Consider the following 13,195-nt stretch of genomic DNA (forward strand, 5'->3'; position numbering starts at 1 on the left):
TATCCGGTTACCCTAGTTTGCTCTAGGCAAATACCCTATAAAGTTTGGATTATTTATGGTTAGTTGACTTTAAATTTATAATTAAACTTATAAAATAAACTTATATAAACTTAGTAGGTTACAAAACATATGACAAGTTCAAACCTTTGCTTAACATACACCAAATGTAGACTTCATCATCCAGAATCACCATATATCGAACATAGTAACAAGAAAATTTTTTATGTGACTTGATATAAATTCTAGGAGATATGCTCTATCCTAAAATATCATTTCCTCCCTACAAAGGTGCTTGGGAATATAAATCAAAATATGTTTTGAGATACAAAAAATTTCACTAAATTCCTAGCACAAGGAAATTAGAACGACATGAGAAAACTTAGGTGGAAGAAAAAAATGGAAATTTACAATCGAGGATTGCAAGTTCTCTATGTAAAGTCTTAGAGAAGAGAAGAATTCAGAGAATACATGTATATTCCATGTATATCTCATGTAAGAAATAACTTACACATGCCTTCTATATTTATAGAAGATTATACAACCATTCATGAAGTAATATGTCACTTCATGAACCGCAACATCGATTCACGAATCAATGTCGATCATATATCAATTCATCCCAATATATTCAGTTAATATAACCATATTAACCATGGGTAGTATAGCATAACTAACAAAACCGAATAAAACGAACATTGCAAAACCAGCGCAAAACTCGTGACCAGTGAAAAACTTCGCGACCAATGACAAAAATCGCGACCCGCGAATTATGTTTTTTCCAAAACAGAAACTTTGCTTTGAAAAATCGCGACTCGCGAGCCTTTTGCAATCCGTGAAAAACAATTTTACAAAATTAGCAACTTTTCAATTTTTGGGATATTTCCAATTAATTATTTATTTAATTAATTTATTTGAATTTATTATTTATTATAACCATTATACGCTCTAAATGACAACAATAGGTGAAATTATTGTGAGAAAATCATAAAAAAGTTGAATTATTCTAAGTAATTTTTCTTTTTCTTTTATTATATATAAATCTCAATCCCCAAATTTTAAGGATTATGGGGTATTTAATTACATTTACATATAGTGGTTGGATTTATGTTGACGCCTATCCTATACTAACAAATGATAGCCTATGATTTAGTATAAGCCAAAGTATGGATAGAGGGAACGATATTTAAAGATTTTTGAATCATGTTTTTTTAAGGTTGAGTACTTTTACGTTTTGGAGTATTCTATATAATTAGATAATACTCCTTTATATTTTCTTTACTTTACGTTTTGGAGTATTCTATATAATTAGATAATACTCCTTTATATTTTCTTTACTTGTTTTATATGAATTGAGTACGAATTTTAAAATTTAGTAATTAGAATTTATATAATATTTAATTATATACTGATGACATTATATTAATGAAAAGTCAGAGATTTGATCGTTGTTAAGCTAGCTAGAAAAGTAGAGACAAGTATAAGTATCAAAATGATTAAATTAAATTTAGGTAAAACCGTATATAGGAAATGTAATTTGACAAATACCATAATTAAGGTTAGAAAATTTTTATTTTGCGCTTTATTTATAGTAAATATATTTATTTTATTAATAACTTCACATATTTCTTTTTTTATTAACTTTTTTATATATGAAAGAAAAAGGAAGCCTTGTGCGATCGATCACCTCGCACACTCTCAAAGACCTCTCTGATCGAGGTGTTCGTTACATCTCAAATCAATGGTTGGGATCAAACTACTGTGTTGTTAAATCTCAAATTAATGGTTGGGATCAAACTAGTATGCAATTCAAGTGTGTTAATAAGGTTAAAGGCAAAACTCGGATTAAATGCCACTTGAACAATATTATTTTGTATGTTAAACTTACATATTTGGCTTAATTTAAAAGAGATCAAGGGTTAAAAATGTCGTAGGCTAGTATGACATTTTATCATTTTATTTGGACATGTTTTGTCAAGACATATGTTGAAATCTTAATATCTCTAATATTACTGAACTAAAAATTATAAAAAGTTGATATTAATAATCCTTGCATTGAGACGAATTCCAACAAAAATCTCACTTGACTATGTTTTAACTTATAGATTAAAAATAAAATTTAAATTAAAAGTGAACTATAAATAGTAACAAAAAGACAAATGAGTCAAAATCACTGAAACGGAAGTAGTAGCTTCTAAGTGAGTTGAAAAATTGTCTCAATTTTAGGAAAAAGGAGCAATTTTGTTTATTTTGATAATAAGACCAACGATTATTTAAATTTAAATTCACCAACTATTATATATATATATATACTACATTTTTACTGATTTTTTAAGCTGTATCGTGGCCGGCCTTCGTCATCTCATAAGTCTATACCCGCTCACAACTTAGTTGTAATGAAATGAATTATTTCATTTTGATTTTCAAGATTCCATTTGTTTCCAATTGGGCACACAATGAAAGAACATTTGAAAAAAATAAGATTATTTAACAACTTAATTCCCAAAATAAGCTCCGTGAAAACTTATTTTCCAAAATAAGCGTCCGTACATCCAAGACTAGATTTGGCAAGAGTCGCTGTTAGTAACAGCGAAAGAGGAAAAAATAAATAAATAAAAGCCCAAAGTCGCTGTTACTAACAGCAACTTAAAAAAAAAAAGAAAAAGAAAAAACAAAATTTTTTTTTTAAGTCGCTGTTAGTAACAGCGATTTTGGGCTTTTAATTTTTTTTTTCTCTTTCGCAGTTACTAACAGAGACTCATGTCAAACCTAGGTTTGGATATACGGACGCTTATTTTGGAAAATAAGTTTTCACGGAGCTTATTTTTAAAATTAAGTTGTTAAATAATCTTATTTTATTCAAATTTTCCACGATGAAATTAGAATCAACCTTAACGCTTTGACATTAGCTATTGAACGTCACATAACTTCATCATTGATAATTGCACATTTGCACTTATTTATGTCAATTGTACTCCATTTAGATGATTATTAGTATTATCTTGGATGTTTTAGTACATTTTTATTTGATTTTGAGGTGTTTGGCAAATGAATGATAACTAATAGCTAATAGCTGATTATAGTGGCTGATTTGACCAACTGATTTTATTAACTAGTTTGATCAGCTGATTTCAACTTACTGCTATAGCTATAAGCAACTTCTTCAAAAATAACTTATTCGTATCAATAAGTTGTTTCAATAAGCTAATTCACTAAATACTATCATTAGCTGATTTAACCACCTAACCCTCTATTTATATTAAAATAAGCTAAAATTGCTTAATAAGCTAATTTGCAAAACACACCCAAAATGTTATTCTGTCACCTCTTGTGATGATTTCATGATTTATGCTATTTTGAGATGAATAATGGAGCTTTTATAATAAGTTTAGATGGTTGGAGTCATAAAAAGGCGAAGACTAGAAAAAAGTTTTAAGATTTCTTAAATTTATTGAAGAAGCGCAATTCCTTGGACAGAAGTTGGATGCGAGTCACCACTATTTGCTACGAGTCACTGTTGTATTCTAGAGATCATATTCAAGCCAGAAGAATGCGACTCCACAAGCCTAAGCTTTTAAAAGTGCAATTTAGGGTCGAAAATAAGTGATGAATCGCCTCTTGAGGTGCGACGAATCCTTATCTACGTTTAATGCACATCCAAGGTTTGAATCTCACAATTTTATTTGTTTACATTTAGTTATTTATAGCAAAGAAGGTTACAGTCACAAAGACCCTTAACTTGTATTGTACGTTTCATGCTTTTATTTAATTTCGTATCTTAACCCACATGTAATCCTAAATCGAAGAATTAAAAAGATAATGACTGACATATATATTTGATGGGCTACTCCTAATACCATATGATTTTAAGATAGAATTCCATCGGATTTGTGTGCAGTTAACTCTCCTCTTGTGTGAATCTTGTATACACACCTAAAATTTTCACAATCCTCCCAAAATAAGGCATTTTGCAAAGAAAATCCAAATAAGACAAGGCAAATTAAAATAAGTAATCAATTGAAAAATAGCAAAGCATACAATAATCTATTCCAAGTGTCGGGCAATCCAGGCAAACACCAATGACTACAATCAGCATATGATGGTATTAACCTCTTATATTTTGAAGTATAAATCTTCCATTTGCTGCTTCTATACACAGAAGGATGTGCATCATTTCTATATTTAGAAAGCTCAGTTATATTCAAATACTTGATATTTGATTTGCTCATTTGGGTCCCACTAATCAAGCTCTCAATAATATTGACCATATTTTTAGGAAATGGATTTTGGTATGATCCATCTGTGATGGGATGGGTTGAGTTATAGCACCAAAACTTACCTAGATCGTAATTGTGGTTTGTTGAAATGCTTCTAAAGAATACTTTTGTTTTCTTTGGGTTTACATTTGATTGGATCCAATTTGCCCATGTTTTCATGCCTCTATCATATGCTAGCCATTTTGACATTTTTTCTATTAGTTGTCCTTTATATTGGAATAAATCCCACCTGCATAATCACAAATCAAAGTTACCAAAATAAAATATTAAAATATATAATATATTTTGGGGCTTCAACCATATACTTAAAGCTTTTGATCGAGTTGAATCTTTGACATTGTATCAAAAGCCAGCGTGACAAGAGATTACGAATTCAAATCTCAACCACCTTCATTTAAAGTGGAATATCTAACGTTAAATATGAGAAATACCTTTGCTCAATCCAACACATCTAGCTCAAAAGACTCTGATGTGAAAGGGCGTGTTAGAGTATATAACAAATCTTAGGGCCTCAACCATAAGCTTGAACTTTTGGTCGTGTTGAATCTTTGACATGGTATTAAAAGCCAGTTTGACAAAGGTTATGGATTCGAATCTCAACCACACTCATTTAAAGTGGAGTATTTAGCGTTATATATGAGAAGTACCTGTGCTCCAATCCACATCTAGCCCAAAGGGCTCTGGTGTGAGCAGGTATGTTAAAGTATATAACATATTTTGGGGCCTCAACCATAAGCTTAAGCTTTCAGTTGAGTTAAGTCCTTGACATAAAAGATGCACAAAAACTATTTATGGATGATGAACGATGAGATATTAGAATTCATATGGACGATCACCAAGCCTGAATCTTTGGTTTAAGTAGATTAGGATTAGAGTGAGGGTTCAGGTAAGGGTCTCACCACAATAGTGCAATATAGGTAAAGTTTATATTGCATATTTGCAAGAGGCTGCTTTCAAGGCTCGAATGTGTAACTAATCCGTCATATAACGAAACCTGAATAGATGCGTCTATCGCTCCCCTTTATATAGAAATTTTTTTTCCCTTATTTTATTTCTTCATGAATTTCATCTACCTTTGATGAGAAGAAAAACTATGATCTTATACAATTATGTTCACACAAGTCGATCACCATTGTGACCTAACTAAATTGCCTCAAAGGCTTCTATTCCATCCCCAATGCAAGAAAGTGACCCTAAATCATTGCCTTTGCTAATGACTAACTTAGTGACATTACTACTAATGCACACTTACAAGGTTACACTAAAATAGTAACGACACTACTGCAATGAAACTGACTCCATCGCATTTAAAAAAATCACGAAGGATTTTGCAAAGACAAATGAGTTGTCGTGATTTTCTTACTTTTGGAATGGATTGGACGACGAAACAAAAGTTCATCGCTAGACTTTCAATTTAGCAAGTTTTAGTTCTGTGCCAATCTATCGTTGACGCCCATTTTTCAAAATTGTGACGGACTTGCGATTGACTAAATTCTATCGCTAAATTGGTTCGTCGCTAGTCCATCATTGTCGTCCATTTTTAAAACTTGCAACGAACCGAATTTCGTCCCTAGTCCATCACTGTCCCCATTTTAAAAAATTGCGACGGACTAAATTCGGTCGCCAAATTGGTCTATCACTAAAGGAGTTTAGCAAGGAAATACCTGTCGCTATATCTCCGTTATTTTGTAGTGACATTTTTCAATCCACTTGTAAATAATAAAACAAGTTTTGATTGTTATGTTAAAATCAAAGAAACAAAGAAAATATATTGTATTATAAAGTCTCACATAATTAGACTTAAGTAAACATCTCTAAACATTGTTATATGATTCGCAAATTGATAATAACAAAGTTTAGTCGGTTTAAAACTATTTTTAGTTTTTAAAGCAAATCGCAAATTTAAAATGCGAATTAGAACCCAAATTTTCACACTTTCAAACAATGAAATTAATTAGTGTACTTACGCTTTGAATTTTCCTCTATGCATCCACCAATGACCTGAATTGAACACCATAACATCAGCACCTCTCCATTTCTTGGAATTAGGTGAAAGCTTATCAAGAACCAGCACTTTCTTCCCACTTTTATGATTTTCATCAAATTTAACAAGAAATGGGCTCCAATGAAATTCAATTATAGCATTATAATCCTACAAATTTAATCAAAATAATATAATTAATAAGTTACTCTCTACTATTTTAGAGTTTGCATCATACGACTTAAATTTATAAAAGAATTGAGTTGTATTGTACAAATTCAAAGGTAAAAAAGAGTATATAACATATTTCGGAGCCTCAACAATAAGCTAAATTTTAAACTTTTGGTTGACTACAAGATATCAAAAGTCAGCATGACAAGAGATCACGTGTTCGAATCTCAAACACTCCTCTTTTAAAAGTCGAATATTTAGCGCCAAATATGAGAAGAGTTTATACTGCATCCATACTTCAAGCTCAAAGGCTCTCACGTGAGAGGGCATGTTAGAGTATATAACATATTTCGAGGCCTCAACTATAAGTTTAAGGTTTTTGTTGAATTGGTTCCTCTACAAAAGTATATATTTGAGTTCGATCAATTGTAATTTCTAACCTTTGCTTTGAGAACCTTATAATCTCGAAATTTAGCATAAACTTGAGCTCTAGAAGGGTGTATAGATGAATACAACAAACAAGCCAGAGATTCCCACATGTTTCTGTTAAGTGAATCTCCAACTATTATTACTCTCTTGTTCCTCAATCTTTCTAGCATGTCTCTTCCATTGAACCTTCAATTTTAAAACAACATGCGCAATTTTGTTAAACTAAATAATTAGTTAAAAGCTATAAGATATGTTATACACTTTATCGTGGTTTCATACATTGGAAATTTATACACAAATTTTCTTTAAATTGACACAAATTATGTAATTGAAGTAAAGGCTAAATGAGTTTAAACACGTGATTTTTTTTTACACGATGACTTTAATAACACGACAATCCAAATAACCAAAAATTTAAATTTATAATTGAAACTCCTTATATTTCGCCCTTTATTTTCATTTGCTTTTTCCAATTACTTTTTTCACATATTCGATGTAAGTTTAATAGTCAAATAATTTTAATTATGAATTTTTTAAATTCTAAAAATTAATATTTAAAAAATATATATTAGAACAAATTTATCAAGATCCCACGTAAATTTTTTTTTTATATAAACATATGAAAATGAAGGATGTATACTATTATATCGGATATTAAATACTCAATCAAGCTATTCTAACTACAATTAGTTCAACTTATAAAACTTGTAGTCAAGACTCTTATGTAGTAGACTCTATCAACAACAAATTTACCAATTAGTGTCCATATTTAGTAACATGATTACATGAATCATGAATTAGCCTTACAAAAAAACATTTTCCCTTTTGCCCTTATATATTTAGCACCACCTAAAACCGGCACAAAGAATTAATTCCTCGATTCTAGCCTACCCTTGATTAAAAAAAAAAAAAAAAAAACCCAAATATAGAATTTAATAAAAAAAAATAAGAACTTACAATGGTAAATTACAATCTTTAGGTTCCCATCTCCACTTTTCATACTCCAAATCAAGCCTTCCATTATTTCTACAACTCATTTTCTCTTCAATAAATGGACATTTAATTGAATCATAAAATGGTTTTTCTTTAGGGTAATAAACCCATTTCCCATCAAACATATCACATTTCTTTTCACCAAAAATCTTCTTCAAAGTCACATTTGGGTGTTCTATAACCCTAATTTGAGTGGAAATTGGTTGATTTTGATTGGGTTTAAGGGTATAATGCAAAGTTTGTTTGATTATATTTGTTGAATTTTGTGGGTTTAGAGTGATTAGTGAAGATGAGATCTTTGGAGGTTCAGCAATGGCGATGCTAGGCATTGGTGCTTCTGGGTTGTGTAATGGGGTAAAATGTAGCAAATTGTTTGTGGAAGATGAGAAATTTGGAATTTTGGGGTTTTGGTTTAGGGAAATGAAGAGAATTAAACATAAAAAAATGCTTCCAATTATGGAAAGTTTCCATTTTTCTGAGATAGTAACATTTGTTAAGTGCATAGTTTTGGAATTTGGATATTAATTTTTTGTGAATTTATGAGTGAAATTTAAAATTGATCATGTGATTGAAGATGAGGAATATGGTGTAATCATTAAAGTAGCCATCTGTCTAATTTCTAGGTTTGCAATAAATTTTTAAATTTTGATTTTGGTACCAAGACTTTTGTTTATCATTTCGAGAAATGAAGAATGAGATAAAAGATTTTTGCAAACGGCTAATATCTGGTAGTTAATAACTGTTTATAATAGTTGATTTTATGGTGCTTTGAGCAGCTTGTTTAAAAATAATTTGTCCACAATAATAATTTAATTTACTAAATATTAGCATTAGATGGTCTGACCACACATTCATCTATTGTATCAAAATAAGCTAAAATTGCCTAATAAGCTATTTTACCAAACAATTACAAATTTTTGTGTGAAACTGTCTCACCGTAAGACACGATTCATACTTAAGCTAAATAGCATAAATTCATAATATATAAAAATATAAGATATAGACTTTTTGTTTTTAGGTCATCTAAAAAAAACAATTTCTCCCAAAAATGACTTAAAAAAAGTGAATTGATATTATATTTATAAATAGAAACATATCAAAATTAATGACATAATTTATACTAATTATTGTTCTTTTAAGAGGCCTGCTGCATAATTAAATATGAACAAATGAATATTTTGAAGAAAAATTGGTATTAATGATTCAATCTTTCACACATTCGTTATGAATAATCCCAACTTTAAATTATTTTTTAATATTTCAATATTTGTCCTTAATTTGCTGTCGGCATACTAATTGAATATGCTGATAGCAAACTAAAGACTAAGGTTAAATTATTAGGAATAGAAAATAAAAAATTATACTGCTAGCAAGCAGTCCAATAGTTCCAGATATTTATTTCTAAGCTCCACCCAATTGAATTATGGAGTAACTGAGTAAGGCACTGATGTCTGCTGTTCTGCAGACCATGTTGTAGTGCGAAAATGTGGGAAAATTTGAAAAAAGTAAGATTTTTTAATAACTTTAATCAATTTTTTTTTTTTTTTTTATTTTCTCCTAGTGCGTAAGATAACTTTAGTGAAAGTAACTGGACGAAGGGTAGGGGCTAGGGCCCAATAATTCTCAATATTGTTCTGTAATTGGGTTTAGACGGTTATAAAATTGACCCAACCATTTCATCTTTACTCAACTTCATAATTAAATTCAATTTTCATCCGACTACTCTTGTGAGAAATTTTTTTTTTAATCGGTGAAATGACCTCAAAATAAGAAACTCTTATGCTAATAATTTGTATTATTAAGCTTTTTAATCCATTTATAAGATACGTCTCATGATGATACCATCTCATTTAAGAAATTGTGTAATTAGAATGAACTTCTATGGTTGGATTGTAGAATCTAGAGTATACTTGGAGTATATATATTATAATTTAGGAAAAAGTCACGTCACAATCTTGCATTTTTTAATTATTTAGGTGGTTGATAAAAAAAAATTTATTTACATAGCAACCCTTAGTTTTGTCATTTTAAATCTCTACCACCTTATATTGAACTAGTTTCTTTTTCTTACCTTGGATCATTCCCTTATGTCAGTGAACCAACTCAAGCGAAAGTTTAAGCTAATGGTTAAGGTCTCATGATATGTTATATAATCTAACACGCCCCCTTACACGAGAGCCCATCAGGCTAGAAGTGTGGATCCACGCTTAGGCACTGAATATTTCACTTTAAATCATAGGTGGTTGAGATTCAAACCAATGACCTCTTGTCACGTTGGCTTTTGATACCATGTCAAGAAACCAACTCAACCAAAAGCTTAAGCTAATAGTTAAAGCCCCAGAAAATCTTATATACTCTAACACCTTTCCTCCCAGTCTTCCTCTAATGCATTGTCCTACTCCACGTCTCCATCTCAGTTACAGCACTACGTTAGGCTCCCACCCGTGTTTTCTTATTATATTAGTCATGAGGTGGTTCTGATACCATAAAAAGCAAATAAAGAAAGTAGGCAAATGAAGAGAGAACTAGAGAAGGAGGTTTATAGCTAATAAATCTAATTCTTGAAATTGATCTTTTAAGTTTTTAAATAGATTTTTTAAATTTCAATATTGATAAAAGAAATTAATTAGATAAATCTTGTAACACGCATCTCACAAGTGATACGATCTCACTAGTAAAAAGAATATGCATATGTATATCAAGATGTAATGTCAACTAGTTCACCGGATTGAATTGAGTATCGAATAAGCAAAATGCTACCTTTTCTGTCATGAAATATTTCACACTTTTTTTTAGTTTGTTTCTAAATTTGTGTCATTTTAAATTTTATCATGAACATTATTATTTATTCTGTAATATTAAAATTTTATTTTCTTATTTAACTTATTTTTCTATTTCATTCATACGATTTTCAACTTTTATATAAAATACTAATTTATTCAGTTTTCTTAATTTTTACACCAAACTTGCATTTGATGTGTGACCCACAAATAGTTCCTTTTTATCTATCATCTCTCAATCAACTTGCATGAGGTTGGTTAGGTGAAGGGATCATCAATGAAAGTATTAGAAAAATCTGAAATAGATAAACCAAATTATTAAAAAAAAATCATAGAATAAGATTGAAATCAACTTATTTCCAAAAGTAAACGCCTAATTTCCAAACTTCAGGTATGAGTATGTTTGCACTTACTAATTGCGAACAAAGGATTTGATTCAAAAAAAAGCCAAAGGAGTTGTTCGCACTTACTAACTGCAAATAGAGTTGTTGGCTTTTTTTTTACCAAATCAGTTGTTTGGTTGATATTTTTTTACCAGTTTGCCTCTGTTCGCAGTTAGTAACTGCGAACAACATCGAACTTGAAGTCTGGAACTGGAGGCGCGTACATTTGAAAACAAATTAATTTTGATCTAATTCTATGATTTTTTTTAATAATTTGATTTATCTATTTCAAAATTTCAAACTATTAGTACTATGAGTTAATGAGCACGAGACTCTGCAATATGTGCACCAAGATTTGTCAAATGGATTGATAGTAAAGGAGTATTCAACTTCTTATGTTTTTTCAATACTAAGTATGCCGTACAAAATTCGTCACATAATCTCACTATCACTAATTTGTGTATGTGGACACAGGATATATTCGGGTTCAGGCCTACAAACCCACAGGTCAAGAGTGTTGACTTGCACATATACTTGATGTAGTTAATTGTTTTTCAAAACCACATGGTAGTGAAAGGATTAGCTCGCCCAATATATATGCAAGCCGACAACGCATTATTTTTACGATGTGAAATCTTATTTTACATGTAAATCATTTATAACAATAAGATTTTCAAATATGGTTAATTACTAAAATCCATTTTTCAACCATAAAATAACAATACCGAAATATTAATTCTAAAAAGTAAAGTTGGGAGAAATTAAAATTCAATATATACTAAACCATTGTATGACTTGGAATAAATAAATAAAGAAATAAAAATGATTTGCATGACTTATACCTATCCGAGGGTATGACCCGTGATAAGGGTAATTGAAGACGTTTTATTCAGATCTTAGAATATTGATATTCTCTCGTTTACCTATTTGTGTTTTTGTTCTTCCCCTTTACCTTTTACATTAACATATCATTCTTTTAATTTATTTTTTTTCACCTAGTTATTTTTTTTTATTAATTATATGTATTTTATTTTTTTTTAATTTTATGATTAAGGGCCAAACTCGTGTGATAAGATACAAGCTTGGGAATTTAGTTTCACTCATTTCTTTTTGTTGCATGAACATCTCTTACCGATGATCTTTCTCAAGCCAAGAGACTCTTTTGCTACAATCCTCCTTATAGGTATAAATTTCCGGCTTTCTTCATTCTGCAGACCCTAATTATAGTTCCTATTGACTTAACGATGATGATTTGGTTTCTGCAAAATTAAAAGAGTATGTAGTATTCAAGCCTCAAGGCTTAATATTTTTAACTGCATTTCATAAAAAATATCAAAAAAAAATATAAATCAATATATCAATACAAATCTAACCACGTCTCATATAGTTTAAAGTCTCATCAAAATATATAAAAAATGAGATGACCTCACCAGGACGCTAAATCACAAGATTAACAGTAATAAAGGTGCATGTATTTATGGGTACATTTGTTAACTTTTGCAATTTGATACTTTTCAGGACTCGTCATTATTGCAATAATGTAGGACACATTGTCTTCTATTTATAAGATTTTTTAAGTCGGACAACTAAGATAGGGATTAGGGAGTTAATATATACGGAAACTTATTATAATTTTTTATAATGCTTATTTAGATATAATCATCATCTTATCCAGTATATTGAAAACTAAGGTTAGGGTATGGGGAGGGAAAGACGGCGGCAACTCATACCCATAAAGGAGAGCGCGGCCAACGGAGTCCCCCGGCTTGAGGAAGATAATGAGACGTAATAACACGTGAAAGATAACTTAAAGGTCTATAAAAATAAAAAAAGGGCCACTATAAAAAGAAAACAAAGAACTAATAGGAAAAAAACGATAAAAGCAAGAGGTTAAGAACACAATGCTTATTTAGATATATTACAGTTTAAAATCTGTTTTAAAATGCTCGTAGAAAGTAAGATGAATAAAAAAAGGAACAAAGATAGTATCTAAATAATAATAATAATAATAATAATAATAATAATAATAATAATGCATTGTTTTATAAAATACTTGGCCAATATATCATCCTTGAGAAAGAACAATTTCATTTGTCTTTAAATAACATTCCAATATGATAATTCAACTTCAATCCTACTTCTGGCCATCGTTTCTTTGTATTTTTCAGTTTTGTTCTATGTGTA

The 13,195-nt window shown here is 30.0% G+C and overlaps 1 protein-coding gene across 1 annotated transcript; it reads right to left on the minus strand.

Annotated features, from left to right (window-relative positions):
* Window positions 1-3,695: 3,695 nt before the first annotated feature.
* On the minus strand, window positions 3,696-8,810 carry LOC130805058 (protein trichome birefringence-like 36). The gene is made up of 4 exons (XM_057669666.1): window positions 7,813-8,810; window positions 6,867-7,041; window positions 6,242-6,426; window positions 3,696-4,503 (listed from the first exon to the last, which is right to left on the minus strand). Exons 1-4 carry the CDS (start codon window positions 8,349-8,351, stop codon window positions 4,011-4,013), a joined length of 1,392 nt encoding a protein of 463 aa, XP_057525649.1. The 5' UTR covers window positions 8,352-8,810; the 3' UTR covers window positions 3,696-4,010.
* Window positions 8,811-13,195: the final 4,385 nt, after the last annotated feature.

The sequence above is a fragment of the Amaranthus tricolor genome, chromosome 2 (assembly GCF_026212465.1).
Source record: "Amaranthus tricolor cultivar Red isolate AtriRed21 chromosome 2, ASM2621246v1, whole genome shotgun sequence".
NCBI lineage: Eukaryota > Viridiplantae > Streptophyta > Magnoliopsida > Caryophyllales > Amaranthaceae > Amaranthus > Amaranthus tricolor.

What these genes read in the sequence shown, in the direction of transcription:
- LOC130805058 (XM_057669666.1), bottom strand. Translation starts at nt 8,351, where the DNA reads ATGCACTTAACAAATGTTACTATCTCAGAAAAATGGAAACTTTCCATA. An exon ending in AAAGATTGTAATTTACCATT is followed by an intron (nt 7,042 to 7,812) that starts GTAAGTTCTTAT and finishes TTAAAATTGAAG; the next exon opens with GTTCAATGGAAGAGACATGC. An exon ending in ATAAGGTTCTCAAAGCAAAG is followed by an intron (nt 6,427 to 6,866) that starts GTTAGAAATTAC and finishes TTAAATTTGTAG; the next exon opens with GATTATAATGCTATAATTGA.